We start from the raw sequence: 18,378 nt of genomic DNA, 5'->3' as shown, positions 1-18,378 counted from the left end.
TCATAAAGTTTTTTGAAAACATATTAACATACAACTGAAAATAAAGTCTTAAGAGTCAGATATAATACAATAATTTGCACAGGTAAAAATTTTTTTGTTATTCAACACAAAAGGAAAACTATTTACACGACATTCATAAGACTAATATTAAAGGTAATAGAAGTGTCTTTTCTTTTCAATCGAACGGTCTTAAGGAAACAAACAAAAACAAAATGAAATTTATGCATTCAATCCCCTCACATTTCTCTATACCGGACTTTACATTGCAAGAAGATCCCTTAAGCCCTCTGGATCTGTAAAAGAATAGTTATTACCGTTCAGTTTTACGATACATCTGCATGGATATTTCAAATTGAAATAACCGCCTTTCTCCAAAACTTTCCCCCTATATTGTAAAAAGTTTTTCCTCCGTATCTGAGTGATCTTTATTAAATCTGGAAATATCCAAATTTTTTCACCATAAAAGGTACCTAACCTGTTTTGGAAAAACGATCTCATTACGAGGTCTTTATCTGAGGAAAAAGCCAGCTGTACTAATAGTATCCCCCTAGATTTTACTACTATCTCATCCTGGGATTTTTGTAAAAGATCTGTCAAATCTATAGAATTATTAACAACTTCTCGTTCATTATCTACTTCTAATTTCTGATTTTGATCTGCTTTATTCATTTTTTTCATTATCTAGGTGGGAAAATGAAAAAAAAAAAAAAGAAAAAAAAAACCAAATAAAGAAAAAAAAATAAAAATTTATTGTATCTTTATGCATTTTTGGAAAGAGGATTCATAAAAGAATATACTGATATTTTTATTATGTGATTGGATCTGATGTTTCTGTTCTTTGTTTACTATTTACAAGATATTGTGTATTTATAAACTGCAATAAATATCCAATAAATGAATACAGATTAATAAGGCATTTTTAATGCTGGTAAGTGCTTGAAGTAATAGCATTAAAATATTTTAAAATGTCACTCATGCATGATGACTGTTGCAGACTGCTCAGAAATCCATTGTAGGGTGCAAGCTAAGGCATTATTTATCATTAAGAGTACAACTAGTAGGACCTAGGTCTGCATGTCTACTGCCCACCCATGGTAACCTTGCTCCCCCCCCCCCCACACACACAATTCAGTAGAAGACAGAATGCGGACAGGAGCTGGGTTTCAGCCTTCAGATAAGAAAAAGGCAGGTCTTACGTGGAGAAGGCGTTGTTCTGCTTCTCACATCGAATCCCCTTGCAGTTGTTGGGCTCCTCAGAGGCACTGGTTTCGTAGTAGAAGTAGAGCTGGTTGAGTCCGTTGGCAAAAGCCAGAAGCACCAGGCAGTAGATGAAGAGAAACTTGAGGATGTCTATCAGCATGCGTCCCAGCGAGATCTGCAGGGGTCCCAGGTGGGAGTTGGCTGTAAACAGGGAGATGAGCCGCAGGGAGCTTAAAATGTTGGATATTGCAAAGAGGGCTTCGGCGATCAGCGTGGGGTGCCACATCTCCCATTCTTCCCTTGGCCGAGAGCCGTTATACTGAAGGGAAATAAAAAGCAGCGCGCTGTAAATCTGCAGGCGTGACTCATGCAGCGGTAAATCTTTTCTACCTAAAGCCACTTGCAGGTGCTTTGCATTAAGTGCTTGAGCAGGCCGCATCCGTCATCTCATTTCAGGCCCCCGAAAAGTGCCGAGGTCTATGGGACTGACCTTTGGCACTTGGAGAGGGCACTTTCAATGCAGCCAAGGCAGAAGAGCCTGCAGCCTCTGCCCGGTGGGCGGAAACTCCCCCAGCACAGCACGAGACGCCTCCACTCGTGGGCACGTACGCGAGTGCAGGGAGAGACTGGGCTTCAGGGCACACAGGCAACCGGTTGCATCCCTTCCCAGGAGAGCGGCTTCATTGGATAAAAGTCGCTTGGAGCTTCTCACGGAGGATGCTCAGAAAGAGGCCTCAGCGTCATGCAAGGAGGCAAGGTGTAAGCCGGCGCCCTGGAGCAGCCTTCCGCCTCTCGTGGGTTAGGGTGCAAGAACCTCATCGCAGATATCCAGGATTCCCCGTCCCCAACTGACCTTGGGTGTAGGCGCCACACAAATAGCCCTTGGCCGGAGGCCACGCATGAGGGGCTCCTACCGGCCCCTCCCCCCCTGCAATTGTGAGCCCTGCACCTTTCCCATGGTCCCCCCCCTCCCCCCAGAGGCTGTAAACTTTGCCTCCACAACATCTCCAGTTCCAGCCGGATGGGAAGGACCTGATCCGGTCACTAAACCCCAGGGCCCTCCGGATGGTGCCAGACCCAGGGCTCGTTTCTTAAATCTGATTTTGGATCTTTTTAAAAAGCCATCAGAGAAAGTACAATATACCCAGAGCTTCCAGGATTGTGTCCCGTCCTGTTCTACCTGGACAGGAGTCTCCTGCATCTCTGGGTCTCAGCTCCAGGCACCCCGAGCCTTCCTGTGCATCTACCGGCTCTCCCCCCCCTTTTTCAATCGTTTCCCCACTGAAGCCATCCCTGAGCACATCTCCCTCTGCATCCCGAGTCTCTCCCTCTGCATCCCAAGTCGCTCTCCCTCCCCCCCCCCCCTTTTTCAATCGTTCCCCCATTGAAGCCAGCAGTGACCAGGCATCCCTGAGCACATCTCCCTCTGCATCCCAAGTCTCTCTCTCTCCCCACTACCGGGGTCGTGAGCGCTACCTCTCAGCACTCCCAGCCTGGGCTGACCCAGAGAACGGAAGCCAGGCCCAGGAACTGCACCACACTGCGCTGGTCCTCACCGCCACTCAGCCAGCCCCCCCTTTTCCTGTTAACAGTTAATGAACACTACCTTTTCTTAACACAGGTTAACACCTGGATTTACAGTGTGAGATGACCCGTCCCTGGATTTACAGTGTGAGATGACCCGTCCCGACTGACCGCCACAGGATCCCCTGTTCTGCATGTGAGCTGCATAAACACAAGGGTTAAAAGCAGTGCATCATCTGCATCTGTGCTCCCCAGTGAGCAATAAATGCCCGTAAACCGCCTGTAGCAGCTGAATATCCACTGAGGGAAGAATGAAGGATAGAAAGTATTTATTTAGAGGTTTTTTTTTCCATGTTTTAACTTTGTATCACTTTTATTATTACTTACTTATTTTCTGTTTTCTTTGACTGTTTTTACTCCGCTTGCACTGTAATTCTGAGGGGGGGGGGGGGATAGAGGTGTTTAAAATCATGAGAGGTCTAGAACGGGTAGATGTGAATCGGTTATTTACTCTTTCGGATAATAGAAGGACTAGGGGGCACTCCATGAAGTTAGCAAGGGGCACATTTAAGACTAATCGGAGAAAGTTCTTTTTTACTCAACGCACAATTAAACTCTGGAATTTGTTGCCAGAGAATGTGGTTCGTGCAGTTAGTATAGCTGTGTTTAAAAAAGGATTGGATAAGTTCTTGGAGGAGAAGTCCATTACCTGCTATTAAGTTCACTTAGGGAATAGCCACTGCCATTAGCAACGGTAACATGGAATAGACTTAGTTTTTGGGTACTTGCCAGGTTCTTATGGCCTGGATTGGCCACTGTTGGAAACAGGATGCTGGGCTTGATGGACCCTTGGTCTGACCCAGTATGGCATGTTCTTATGTTCTTAACTCTCTTGGAGCGTTTTTGTCATTGAGCGAGAAATAAACTGAGCTACCCAACTAGTAAGGATATCATGGCTATGAGCTCCAATTCTCAGCACCAGGAGGAGTTAGTAACCCTTAACCCTGGCTCTACTCTCCCGTATCTCCTTCACTAGTAAGGATATCATGGCTATGAGCTCCACTTCTCACTGCCAGGAGGAGTTAGTAACCCTTAACCCTGGCTCTCCTCTCCCGTATCTCCTTCACTAGTAAGGATATCATGGCTATGAGCTCCACTTCTCAGCACCAGGAGAAGTTAGTAACCCTTAACCTTGGCTCTCCTCTCCCATATCTCCTTCACTAGTAAGGATATCATGGCTACGAGCTCCACTTCTCAGCGCCAGGAGGAGTTAGTAACCCTTAACCCTGGCTCTCCTTTCCCATATCTCCTTCACTAGTAAGGATATCATGGCTACGAGCTCCACTTCTCAGCGCCAGGAGAAGTTAGTAACCCTTAACCCTGGCTCTCCTCTCCCGTATCTCCTTCACTAGTAAGGATATCATGGCTACGAGCTCCACTTCTCAGCACCAGGAGAAGTTAGTAACCCTTAACCCTGGCTCTCCTCTCCCGTATCTCCTTCACTAGTAAGGATATCATGGCTACGAGCTCCACTTCTCAGCACCAGGAGAAGTTAGTAACCCTTAACCCTGGCTCTCCTCTCCCGTATCTCCTTCACTAGTAAGGATATCATGGCTATGAGCTCCACTTCTCACTGCCAGGAGGAGTTAGTAACCCTTAACCTTGGCTCTCCTCTCCCATATCTCCTTCACTAGTAAGGATATCATGGCTACGAGCTCCACTTCTCAGTGCCAGGAGGAGTTAGTAACCCTTAACCCTGGCTCTCCTTTCCCGTATCTCCTTCACTAGTAAGGATATCATGGCTACGAGCTCCTCACCGCCAGGAGGAGTTAGTAACCCTTAACCCTGGCTCTCCTCTCCCGTATCTCCTTCACTAGAAAGGATATCATGGCTACGAGCTCCACTTCTCAGCACCAGGAGGAGTTAGTAACCCTTAACCCTGGCTCTCCTCTCCCGTAACTCCTTCACTAGTAAGGATATCATGGCTATGAGCTCCTCACCGCCAGGAGGAGTTAGTAACCCTTAACCCTGGCTCTCCTCTCCCGTAACTCCTTCACTAGTAAGGATATCATGGCTACGAGCTCCTCACCGCCAGGAGGAGTTAGTAACCCTTAACCCTGGCTCTCCTCTCCCGTATCTCCTTCACTAGTAAGGATATCATGGCTACGAGCTCCACTTCTCACTGCCAGGAGTTAGTAACCCTTAACCCTGGCTCTCCTCTCCCGTATCTCCTTCACTAGTAAGGATATCATGGCTATGAGCTCCACTTCTCACTGCCAGGAGGAGTTAGTAACCCTTAACCCTGGCTCTCCTCTCCCGTAACTCCTTCACTAGTAAGGATATCATGGCTATGAGCTCCTCACCGCCAGGAGGAGTTAGTAACCCTTAACCCTGGCTCTCCTCTCCCGTAACTCCTTCACTAGTAAGGATATCATGGCTACGAGCTCCTCACCGCCAGGAGGAGTTAGTAACCCTTAACCCTGGCTCTCCTCTCCCGTATCTCCTTCACTAGTAAGGATATCATGGCTACGAGCTCCACTTCTCACTGCCAGGAGTTAGTAACCCTTAACCCTGGCTCTCCTCTCCCGTATCTCCTTCACTAGTAAGGATATCATGGCTATGAGCTCCACTTCTCACTGCCAGGAGGAGTTAGTAACCCTTAACCCTGGCTCTCCTCTCCCGTATCTCCTTCACTAGTAAGGATATCATGGCTATGAGCTCCACTTCTCACTGCCAGGAGGAGTTAGTAACCCTTAACCTTGGCTCTCCTCTCCCATATCTCCTTCACTAGTAAGGATATCATGGCTACGAGCTCCACTTCTCAGCGCCAGGAGGAGTTAGTAACCCTTAACCCTGGCTCTCCTTTCCCGTATCTCCTTCCCTAGTAAGGATATCATGGCTACGAGCTCCTCACCGCCAGGAGGAGTTAGTAACCCTTAACCCTGGCTCTCCTCTCCCATAACTCCTTCACTAGTAAGGATATCATGGCTATGAGCTCCACTTCTCAGCGCCAGGAGGAGTTAGTAACCCTTAACCCTGGCTCTCCTCTCCCGTAACTCCTTCACTAGTAAGGATATCATGGCTATGAGCTCCACTTCTCACCGCCAGGAGGAGTTAGTAACCCTTAACCCTGGCTCTCCTCTCCCGTAACTCCTTCACTAGTAAGGATATCATGGCTACGAGCTCCTCACCGCCAGGAGGAGTTAGTAACCCTTAACCCTGGCTCTCCTCTCCCGTATCTCCTTCACTAGTAAGGATATCATGGCTACGAGCTCCACTTCTCAGCGCCAGGAGGAGTTAGTAACCCTTAACCTTGGCTCTCCTCTCCCGTATCTCCTTCACTAGTAAGGATATCATGGCTATGAGCTCCACTTCTCAGCGCCAGGAGGAGTTAGTAACCCTTAACCTTGGCTCTCCTCTCCCGTATCTCCTTCACTAGTAAGGATATCATGGCTATGAGCTCCACTTCTCAGCACCAGGAGAAGTTAGTAACCCTTAACCCTGGCTCTCCTCTCCCGTATCTCCTTCACTAGTAAGGATATCATGGCTATGAGCTCCACTTCTCAGCGCCAGGAGGAGTTAGTAACCCTTAACCCTGGCTCTCCTCTCCCGTATCTCCTTCACTAGTAAGGATATCATGGCTATGAGCTCCACTTCTCAGCACCAGGAGGAGTTAGTAACCCTTAACCCTGGCTCTCCTCTCCCGTATCTCCTTCACTAGTAAGGATATCAAGTAAGATAATGACCCCCTTCTTTTGTTGTTGTTGTTGTTAGATGCTCTGATCTGACTCCGGACAATTTTTCAAAGCGTGTTTAGCCGCGTTAATCAGCCGACCCGAAAATGCCCCTCTCTGCTTCCTTCCCGACAGAAGTCCGCATGGCGCACTGCAAGATGCGTCCTTTTAGCCCCCACGAGACGAAGCCCTCTCGAGGAGGTACTTAAGTCGATGGAGGGGGAGGGGCGCACAGCTATTGGCAATTTCCAAAATTCGCCCGTGCATTTTCGGTAAAAAGCAGGCGCCCGCGACAACGCGCGCTCTCCTCGCACTGTAGGATTCGAAGCTAAAGTACGCGCAATGCTTTCGCTGGCAGAATGGGCGCAAATAGCGGGTCAAGCTTGTGGGTGCACAGCTGGCATGCAGAAAGGGGGAGAGGGGGCCGTATCGCTACCATTTTTGGAAAGGGGGTCAATGGATATATATAGCCCAGTGCGGCCAGGTTTAAAATTGCCCCTTAACTCCCGCGGCTGTCGTAAGCACTGCCACTGGAGTACAAGAACCTGGCTACTTGCTGACGGTGCTTATATTGCTAACCTCATTTTTGGCTTGGTTTTTTTGGGGGTTTTTTTTTTTTTGCACTGTCTGCAAGCAGCTTTGGATTTGTAACCTGCAGCATGAAATAATTAAAAGCATCCTATAGAACTTGCCAGCTGCAGTTGGAAATACAATTACTTAAGCGAATCTCAAACGCTTCCAAAAAAAAGCTGAGCTGGCAGTGCTGCAGAATGTAATTATCTAGACCAGCTTCAAATTCCCAAATTATTTTTCACAATGTGCTTTTTTTCTATCTCTCTCTTAATAACAATAGTTTTCCTGTGTACCCTCTTTTCATGTTAAAGGGAATCTATGTAAATTACACAATAACCTAACGGTAACACAGCAGATGGAGACAGAAAAATATCAGCAGGCCCACCCAGGCTACAGAGTTAATCCTGTTCACACTGCCAAGAATATATCCCAGCTGCCAGCATGACCGACGGTAAGTTCAGTCCTGATCCAGGACAGATTTTGTCATCTTCATTATCTGCATCCCATCATCTCAGGCAGATGAGCGCACAAGGTCCCCCACTTCGTTCACACCCATCACCCCTCTCTTCCCATGTCCAATTTGCAATCCACAGCAGCATTGCTGTCCCCCGAACATTCGTTCTTCTGATGACTCTGGATGGCCTGCCAGACGTACCTGGCTATGTGAGCACCTCTAGTTTTGCTAGGACTTTCAGTTATCACTACAGGTGCAGCCTGCCAGACTGCAAGGGTTGCCTGTGTTTTTTCGCTAGGACCTTTAGGGGCTGAGGTAATAAAATCCCTGCTAAAATTGGAATTAAATTTCAGCACGTTTTACGTAATGCGTATGTTAAAAACCAGGGATGTGCATGCGTTGCTCCATTCATTTGGGCAGCCACCTACATACAGGCCCTTCCATCAGTTTTGCCTGCCTGCAATCCATTCATGTACCGCCAAAACGAATGAAACGAATGGAACAAGGAATACACATCCCTATTACAAACAGGGGTCCCCACAGGATGCAGTTCGCTAATGGGATGCAAATCGAGCAGGAGTAAAAAAAAAAAGAGCACTACGAAAAAAAAAATACGCTATAACGTGTGTTAACCTGAAAAATCCACTCTAATGCAGAAACGTGCTTTAAAAAGTGCTTTATAACGAGTAAGGAGGTAAGTGAAGTTACAGGAAGTGTGATCAAAATGGCCTTGCATGAAAGACTGGCACTGGGCACCTCAACTTGGGCATAATCTCGCAGTCAGGCCTGTCAAATGAAATCAAAGGGTAAGCTCTCTAGGGTGAGCACCTACAGCCAAATGGTATGCACTGTGTTGCTGGGTATCCCTACGGCTGAGTTCCCTGTTCCAGAAAGCTTACTCTTTGATTTTACTTGGCATGCTATACTAGGGTGGATTTTAGAGATGTGATTCGGCCGAACCTTTTGGTTTGGCCTTTGTTATCAGCCCACCGCGGGAAATTTTGTTTTCCTGCGGTTCAGACAGATTTTTTTCGGCCGCCCCGAATTTCGGGGGTTGGAGCGTGCTACCTCCCGTTAGTGTGCACTAAATCCCTGTTAGTGCATGCTCACCAACCCCGAAATACGAATTTTCCCGAAATTTCGGGAAAATCCGCTTCGTTTTTCGGGGTGGCCGAACCAGGACGAATGAGGCAATTTCGTTGAAATTGCCTCATTCGTTCTGGACATCCCTATTTTCAGTTTAACGCCTTGGCCTGAAGCGGAGTAAAGATTAATTCACATTTCTGGTGGCCCTGATATTGCACTGCTGTGCACATGCAGTAGTGTCCAGCTGTTTCTACCACACTGGGCACAGCAATAGAATAACTTTGGCCACTAGAAATGTGAGTTTATTCCAGCTTGGACCAAAGAAGGTGTAACATTTCCAGCATAAGCTCTCTGGGGCTAGCACCTTCAGCTGAACAGAACCTATGGGGAAAGCACTTTCAGCAGAACAGTAAGCGCTTTGGTGCAATGAATTCTGCATTGACATCCTGTTCAGCTGTAGGTGCCCACCCCAGAGAGCTTACATTACAATTTAAATTCTTCCTGGGTCTGAGGTGGAGTATGACACTGGCTAAGCAAAAGACAATACTGGCCACCAGAAATGTGAGGCCAATATTGCTCTGTGAGGCAGGCAGCAGTCAGGGGTTTTCTTTGTTCTCCTGCACAGCTGGACAGCACACACACACACACAGTGCTAAAGTGGACACTATTCAGCTGCTGGTGCTCACCCAGGTAGCCTACGCTTTGGTCAGCTAGCTGTAGGTGCCTTCCCCAGAGAGCTTATTCTCTTATTTTACTTGCCATTCCTTGTCAAAATGGACTTGAATGAGAGAATATGCCCACAAGTTAGAGATGCACAGCACCAAGCTCAGATGCAACGTCGGTTTGCTAAGGCAAGAAAAATCAAAGCATAAGCTCTCTGGGGCAGGCACCTTCAGCTGAACAGTGTGCACTTTGGTGCTGCGCATCTGCCTTTGGCATCCTGTTCAGCTGCAGGCGCCCCCCCCCCCCTAGAGAGTTTGTGTTTTGTTAAGCTAGCTGTGGGTGCCCATCCCAGAGAGCTTACGCTATGATTTTACTTGCCATTCTCTGACCTTGGATGAAGAATTTGCTGAACCAAGCGTAAGCTTCTTGGGATGGGCATCTACAGTTAAACAGTACGCCAAAGGTGGATGCCCAGTGCCAGGGTACTGCTCAGCTGTAAGTGCCCGCCCCGAGAGCTTACGCTGGAAATTACACTCCTGGGTCCGATGTGGAGGACTCTTACATTTCTGATGGCCAAAGTTATTCTATTGCTCTATCCAGTCTGGAAGAAGCAGCACAGCAATAGTGTAGCCCGGCCTCCAGAAACGTGAGTTCAGTTTTACTGCTGCTCTGACCCAGGGGTTACATTTCCAGCATTGAGAGAATGGGCTTTAAGCCATTTGCCCTTTAAGGCACCTCCCTGCACTGCTGGGGAATAGCGAGTGCCCTCCTTTGCATGGGATTTGCATGCACCCCTGCTAATTTTGGATCACCGAATAGGGTACCTTAAGCTTTTAACGGAGTGCCACTAGGGTAGGTCGTGCTGCCTCTGCCTCCTCACGACCTGCTGCTTAGGGATCTCTTGGCTTATCCCACCCTTATCCTTCTATGTTACACTCATTAGTGCTTTAGGGAAGAATAATTATAACCAATAATCAAAGCATGCTTGCTGCCTGGAGCTGAGCTGAGCTGAGCCATGAGGCCTTGCTGGCCCCTGCACAGGTTCGATTCCTGACGGCTTTGAATGAAATCCTTTGGAATGGCAGAGTTTGGTAAAGGTGCTGAGGGAACCAGCGTGTGTTAAAAGGGGAGGGGTCCTGCTGTGGGAATCTGTCTGCAGCTGCAAGGGGTGAGTCTTAGGGGAAAGGAAGCGGCCCTGATGCTTTAACCAGCGCCTGTAGAAAGAAACTTGCGCATTTACCTTAACGTAAGCAACTATTTTAAGGGAGATGGTGGCAAGGTACAGGGAGTTCATTGCAAAGTCCATCAGATTCCACCAGTCGTGGACGTACTCGTTGAATCCACCGTCCCACATCTCTTTGATTTCGCCCCAAATGAAACCTGCGGGGAAAGAAAAGGCCATGTTTATGCATTCAAACCTGAAACAGACAGCCCCGAGTCTGGAAAGGGTCTCGCTTGCATTCATCCCACCAGCCTGAGCAGCCACGGGGAAACCAATTGCATTTTCTGGCTCCCCCTTCCAGGCAGTGACTCCACCGAACGAATCACTTCCTGTTCGGGGGGGGGGGGGGGGTGTTAAAAGGTGCCCTAAGGGAAGAGGACTTTGGAAGCAGGCCGGGGGAGCATGGGGGAGACCTGGGCTCCACTCCCAGGGGATACCGCAGAGGCGGGGGAGGGGGCTGGCTGAGGAAATCCCCCTTTCCTTGCAGAACAGCAGCAGCAGCAGCCATGGGGCAGGGCTGGGTTTAGGCCAAGGCAGGAGCCTCGGGTGCCAGATTCAGAAGGCACCCACAAACTACGTTTCCCCCTTGCCCCAAAACCTCTGCCCACAGGCGTCATCTTAAGCCCGGCCCTGTCTGTGGAAGGGCCCCCCCCAATAGCGGGCTCCAAGGCCGGCCGTGGTCCGCGGCCCCCCCACCCCCCCCATGACCGAGGCTGGGATGTGGACGGGAGGAGGGTGCGGCCTGGTGCTCTCCAGTGAAGGCCCAGAGGGAGCAGTAAAGTGGCTGTGACTGGGCTGCATGGTCAGGCACGCGGGAACAGCAGGGCTGGCCAGCAGCAGCTCAGAAAGCTTTATTGTTTAATATAGATATAGAGAGAGATATATGTGAAACTGTATAACAAAGAGGCACGGGAAAAACTGTCAGAACCTGTACAGCATTCCTATACTGTATCTTATGTTACAACTTCTCCTGGCAAACTCCAGAAAATAACTCGTAATGTTTAATTTCATAGAAAAGCTACTGGACACACATCTTACTTGAGCTGGCTCGGCTGAAAGGCCTCCTTAAGGATAACATTAACCTTATTCTCTGGATCGTTTTGTGTTCGTTAAAGTCTTCTTTTGCCTCCTTTAAACAATGAAGGAGTAGAAAAGATCTGATGGGCTTTCAGAAGGTGTTTGACCACGTCCCCCATCAGGAGTCGTGGGGTAGGAGGTGGACTGGCTAAGGGAGAGAACTGCTGAATGACCGTGCGCCAGGGATCTGTTTTGGGACCGCTGCTTTTCGACATGCGTGTGTGTAAATGATCTGGAACAGAGAGAGAGATGAGTGAGGTGATGACATTCACAGCCGACACAAAACATCACAAACTGACTGAAGAGAAACGGGAAGACTTACTTTGCAAGACCGGGGGATTAGGCGTCCAAATGGCAGATGAGGTTTAACGTGGACAAGTGCAAATGATGCACACACGAGTGTAACCCCCGCCTTTCGTGGGGGGGCCACCTTCCCAGACTCGGGGTGCTTGGTATTCACAACCCCGAGGAGCGAGAGCTGGGGCCAGGGTATCCTGCAGGGCCAGTGCTGGCTGAGAACATCCAAACGAAACACTGCAGCCTCTAACTGTGCTCCAAAGAGTGTAATTCAGCATTAAACATAGTGACAGCCAGGTATGTGCAAGTACAACTCAAATGAAATCACAATTCACAACCCCGAGGGGTGAGAGCTGGGGCCAGGGTTTCCTACAGGGCCAGTGCTGGCTGAGAACATTGAAATGAAACACTCTGCAGTCTCTAACTGTGCTCCAGAGAGTCTAATTCAGCATTAAACATAGTGACAGCCAGGTATGTGCAAGTACAACTCAAACGAAATCACAATTCACAACCCCGAGGGGTGAGAGCTGGGGCCAGGGTTTCCTGCAGGGCCAGTGCTGGCTGAGAACATCCAAACGAAACACTGCAGCCTCTAACTGTGCTCCAGAGAGTCTAATTCAGCGTTAAACATAGTGACAGCCAGGTATGTGCAAGTACAACTCAAACGAAATCACAATTCACAACCCCGAGGGGCGAGAGCTGGGGCCAGGGTTTCCTACAGGGCCAGTGCTGGCTGAGAACATCCAAACGAAACATTGCAGCCTCTAACTGTGCTCCAGAGAGTCTAATTCAGCGTTAAACATAGTGACAGCCAGGTATGTGCAAGTACAAGTACAACTCAAACGAAATCACAATTCAAAGAAAGCTTTACACCCCTCTTCACAAACTCCCCTTATGAAGATGGTTTCTTGGAGAGGCAACTCAAGGTCTCCAGTAACTTTTACTTCTCCCTCCTTTGTCCCCTGCTGCAAAAGCAGGCTAGTATTTACTTCCACTCCTCGCCAGACAGATGTGGATACTTACTTACTGGGACTTCTGCTCAGTTACAGGGAAAACCCTTCAGAAGTGACTTCAGGATTCCCCAAGCCCAGGGCAGGCGCTCTCTGGCTCAGTGCTGGGTCCTACACCAGCAGCGTCCTTAGCCCCAGTCACTCCAGGGGTAACCTGCAGCTTCTCTCACCCTGCTGTTAGGCATACTTTAGGAATATCAGTGAGATGCCTGTATGGGGTTCTGATGTAGGATCCCTGGAAAGGATCTCAGCCCCAACCAATTTCTTTCAGTGAAATTTCAAACAGGAGAAACCAGGGTTTTTCCTTATCCCTCGTCATTACCAGGCCCATGGGGGGGGATGCACTGTCAGAGTGGTGAGAATAATCCAAACTACAGGTATACGATGTTGGATTCCATGTTAGGCATCACCACCTATCCCATGACTTTTTACTTTTCTAGAAGCCTCTCATGAGGGACTTTGTCAAACGCCTTCTGAAAATCCAAATACACTACATCTACCGGTTCACCTTTATCCACATGTTTATTAACCCCTTCAAAAAAATGAAGCAGATTTGTTAGCCAAGACTTCCCTTGGGTAAATCCATGTTGACTGTGTCCCATTAAATCATGTCTTTCTATATGTCCTTTAGTTACAGAAGAAGTCATATTAATGCAGGGGGCAATTAAAACAGAAAGATCATTAAATCCCTCCTTTTAATTCAGATACATGGAAAGTGTGAATACAGCATGGCCATGAGCGGTCCTTCATCAGAACCACATACAGGCATCTCACTGATATTCCTAAAGTATAAATACAGCATGGACATGAGCGGACCTTCATCAGAACCCCATGCAGGCATCTCACTGATATTCCTAAAGTATGAATACAGCATGGCCATGAGCGGACCTTCATCAGAACCACATACAGGCATCTCACTGATATTCCTAAAGTGTGAATACAGCATGGCCATGAGCGGACCTTCATCAGAACCACATACAGCCATCTCACTGATATTCCTAAAGTATGAATACAGCATGGCCATGAGCGGACCTTCATCAGAACCACATACAGGTATCTCACTGATATTCCTAAAGTATGAATACAGCATGGCCATGACCAGACCTTCATCAGAACCCCATACAGGCATCTCACTGATATTCCTAAAGTGTGAATACAGCATGGCCATGAGCGGACCTTCATCAGAACCACATACAGCCATCTCACTGATATTCCTAAAGTATGAATACAGCATGGACATGACCAGACCTTCATCAGAACCCCATACAGGCATCTCACTGATATTCCTAAAGTGTGAATACAGCATGGCCATGAGCGGACCTTCATCAGAACCACATACAGCCATCTCACTGATATTCCTAAAGTATGAATACAGCATGGACATAAGCGGACCTTCATCAGAACCACATACAGGCATCTCACTGATATTCCTAGTTACACGATGTTAGGTTCCATATTAGGAGCTACCACCCAAGAAAGAGATCTAGGCGTCATAGTAGATAATACATTGAAATCGTCAGCTCAGTGTGCTGCAGCAGTCAAAAAAGCAAATAAAATGTTAGGAATTATTAGGAAGGGAATGGTTAATAAAACGGAAAATGTCATAATGCCTCTATATCGCTCCATGGTGAGACCACACCTTGAATACTGTGTACAATTCTGGTCGCCGTATCTCAAAAAAGATATAGTTGCAATGGAGAAGGTACAGAGAAGGGCAACCAAAATGATAAAGGGGATGGAACAGCTCCCCTATGAGGAAAGGCTGAAGAGGTTAGGGCTGTTCAGCTTGGAGAAGAGACGGCTGAGGGGGGATATCATAGAGGTCTTTAAGATCATGAGAGGTCTTGAACGAGTAGATGTGACTCGGTTATTTACACTTTCGAATAATAGAAGGACTAGGGGGCATTCCATGAAGTTAGCAAGTAGCACATTTAAGACTAATCGGAGAAAATTCTTTTTCACTCAACGCACAATAAATCTCTGGAATTTGTTGCCAGAGGATGTGGTTAGTGCAGTTAGTGTAGCTGGGTTCAAAAAAGGTTTGGATAAGTTCTTGGAAGAGAAGTCCATTAACTGCTATTAATCAAGTTTACTTAGGGAATAGTCACTGCTATTAATTGCATCAGTAGCATGGGATCTTCTAGGTGTTTGGGTAATTGCCAGGTTCTTGTGGCCTGGTTTGGCCTCTGTTGGAAACAGGATGCTGGGCTTGATGGACCCTTGGTCTGACCCAGCATGGCAATTTCTTATGTTCTTATGTTCTTATGTTCTTATGAATACAGCATGGCCATGAGCGGACCTTCATCAGAACCCCATGCAGGTATCTCATTGATATTCCTAAAGTATGAATACAGCATGGACATAACCGGACCCATGCAGGTATCTCATTGATATTCCTAAAGTATGAATACAGCATGGCCATGAGCGGACCTTCATCAGAACCACATACAGGCATCTCACTGATATTCCTAAAGTGTGAATACAGCATGGCCATGACCGGACCTTCATCAGAACCCCATACAGGCATCTCACTGATATTCCTAAAGTATGAATACAGCATGGCCATGAGCGGACCTTCATCAGAACCCCATGCAGGTATCTCATTGATATTCCTAAAGTATGAATACAGCATGGACATGAGCGGACCTTCATCAGAACCCCATACAGGCATCTCACTGATATTCCTAAAGTGTGAATACAGCATGGCCATGAGTGGACCTTCATCAGAACCACATACAGGCATCTCACTGATATTCCTAAAGTGTGAATACAGCATGGCCATGACCGGACCTTCATCAGAACCCCATACAGAATTCCTATACTTAGGAACCTACACTGGTTACCTATTAAATACAGAATTTGGCACAAAGCTCTCACCATCATCCACAAATCCATACACAACCAACTCCCTTTAGACCTTCAGTTACCATTCAAACCATACACATCTACAAGACCCATCAGAGAAGCTCACAAAGGAACCCTTCAAGTCCCCCCAACTAAATCCACTCGACTAACCTCCACAAGAGAACGGGCACTTTCCACAGCTGGCCCCATCATTTGGAATAACCTTCCGACGGATTTAAGACTGGAACCCTGCCTGACCACCTTCCGGAAAAAACTCAAGACTTGGCTTTTTGTCCAAGCCTTCCCTCAAACATAACATTGCAACAGTGCACTCATTTAGCCCAATAGACTAAATGTCCAATCCAGTAATTGTATATTCATTCATGTTCATTCTCCAGTTTATTCTGTCCTTTACTTCCTGGCTACCCTAGCCTCCAAGTTCATTCCCCCTGTTATTTGTATCTGCGCCTCGGCCTTCTCGTTATATGGTTTTTTGTTCAGTTAACCCCCAAGTTTGATGTAAACCGGCCTGATATGAAGCCTGTCATGAAGTTCGGTATATAAAAATGTTAAATAAATAAATAAATAATACAGGCATCACACTGATATTCCTAAAGAATGAATACAGCATGAACATGAGCGGACCTTCATCAGAACCACACAGGAATCTCACTGATATTCCTAAAGTATGAATACAACATGGACATGACCGGACCTTCATCAGAACCCCATACAGGCATCTCACTGATATTCCTAAAGTATGGCTATGAGCGGACCTTCATCAGAACCACATACAGGCATCTCACTGATATTCCTAAAGTATGGCTATGAGCGGACCTTCATCAGAACCACCTACAGGCATCTCACTGATATTCCTAAAGTATGGCCATGAGCGGACCTTCATCAGAACCTCATGCAGGCATCTCACTAATATTCCTAAAGTGTGAATACAGCATGGCCATGAGCAGACCTTCATCAGAACCCCATACAGGCATCTCACTGATATTCCTAAAGTATGAATACAGCTTGGCCATGAGCGGACCTTCATCAGAACCACATACAGGCATCTCACAGATATTCCTAAAGTATGGCCATGAGCAGACCTTCATCAGAACCACATACAGGCATCTCACTGATATTCCTAAAGTATGGCCATGAGCGGACCTTCATCAGAACCACATACAGGCATCTCACTGATATTCCTAAAGTATGGCCATGAGCGGACCTTCATCAGAACTTCCTACAGGCATCTCACTAATATTCCTAAAATATGAATACAGCATGGCCATGAGCGGACCTTCATCAGAACCACATACAGGCATCTCACTGATATTCCTAAAGTATGAATACAGCATGGCCATGAGCGTACCTTCAACAGAACCACATATAGGCATCATACTGATATTCCTAAAGTATGAATACAGCATAGACAACCGAAGAGCGGATCTTCATCAAAATACCATGTAAGCATCAATTAAGAACATTGGTACATGCCTTACTGGGTTAGAGCAAGGGTCCATCAAGCCCAGCATCCTGTTTCCGACAGTGGCCAATCCAGGCCATAAGAATCTGGCAAGTACCCATACCTTAGATCACAAGCTACTATTGCTTATTAATTACCGTAATAGCAGTTTATGGGCTTATCCTTTAGGAACTTATCCAAACCATTTTTAAACCCAGTTACACTAACTGCCTTAACCACATCCTCTGGCAATGAATTCCAGAGCTTAACTATGCACTGAGTGAAAAATAATTTTCTCAGATTTGTTTTAAATGAGCTACTTGAAACTTCATGGAGTGGCCCCTGGTCCTTCTATTATCTGACAGGAGCCGATTTACATTAACCTGTTCAAGTCCTTTCATGGTTTAGTAGACTTCTATCATATCCCCCCTCAGTTGTCTCTTCTCACATTACTACATGTAAAGCATGTACACAGCACGGACAGCTAAAGAGCAGATCATCATCAGAGTTCCATGCAGGCATCACACTGATAGATGTATAGCATGAATACAGCACATACATGAAGAAGAGACTCGGAGAGGAGAATTTTTTAAAACTGGCAACATGATCATAACAAAACGTGCACACCTTTCATTCACTACAAAATGTTAGTCATGAGTTTTCCCTATCAGTTTACGTAGGAGCAGGTGTACTAAATCACGTTCATGGTAACTCAGTTGTTAATGTGCATTAAACGCCTGCGTTATCTGTCACCAACTGTTAGCACATGTAAATTAACTTGTGTTGGTCTTAATGCACAATCTATGCTAATGCGGTAATGAGAAGCAAAAGCAGGCAAAACAGCTCATTTTAATATTTTATTTTATTAGCACGTTAAAAAAGGCAAAATCTAATACAGGTGCAGGAATGGCAAAAAAAAAAAATTTAACTGCACCTCGGGGCGGTGGCTTACCATCCGAAATAATGCACATACTTTCATGTGCAACCTTTACCGTCTGAGTAACGTGCGCCTCATTTGTATCTCGTTTACATTGGGCTGTTAATACAAGGATAAAACACCGTGTTTATGCACATTAACAATCAGTGTTAAAACAGTTTAGTTCATCAGTCTCTTAGAGATCAATATTCAAAACTAAACATTTAAATGGATAGCTTGCATTTAGATGCATAACTTGGATAATCTGGAGTTAGGTGGATAACTTGTGTCATCCATGTAAATGGCTTTGAATTTT

At 46.6% G+C, this 18,378-nt stretch overlaps 1 protein-coding gene across 1 annotated transcript in view; it reads right to left on the bottom strand.

The window, feature by feature from the left end:
* Nucleotides 1-18,378, bottom strand: part of TRPC5 (transient receptor potential cation channel subfamily C member 5) — a 185,363-nt gene that overhangs the window by 44,715 nt on the left and 122,270 nt on the right. Inside the window, exons 5-6 of the mRNA XM_029585808.1 lie at nt 10,475-10,614; nt 1,197-1,519 (exon numbers count right to left, since the gene is read on the bottom strand). Coding sequence (XP_029441668.1) covers nt 1,197-1,519; nt 10,475-10,614 — 463 coding nt within the window. The remainder of the gene's footprint in view (nt 1-1,196; nt 1,520-10,474; nt 10,615-18,378) is intronic.

This window comes from Rhinatrema bivittatum, unplaced genomic scaffold (genome assembly GCF_901001135.1).
Source record: "Rhinatrema bivittatum unplaced genomic scaffold, aRhiBiv1.1, whole genome shotgun sequence".
In the NCBI taxonomy this organism is placed as follows: Eukaryota; Metazoa; Chordata; class Amphibia; order Gymnophiona; family Rhinatrematidae; genus Rhinatrema; species Rhinatrema bivittatum.
This window is presented reverse-complemented; position numbering and strand designations above follow the sequence as displayed.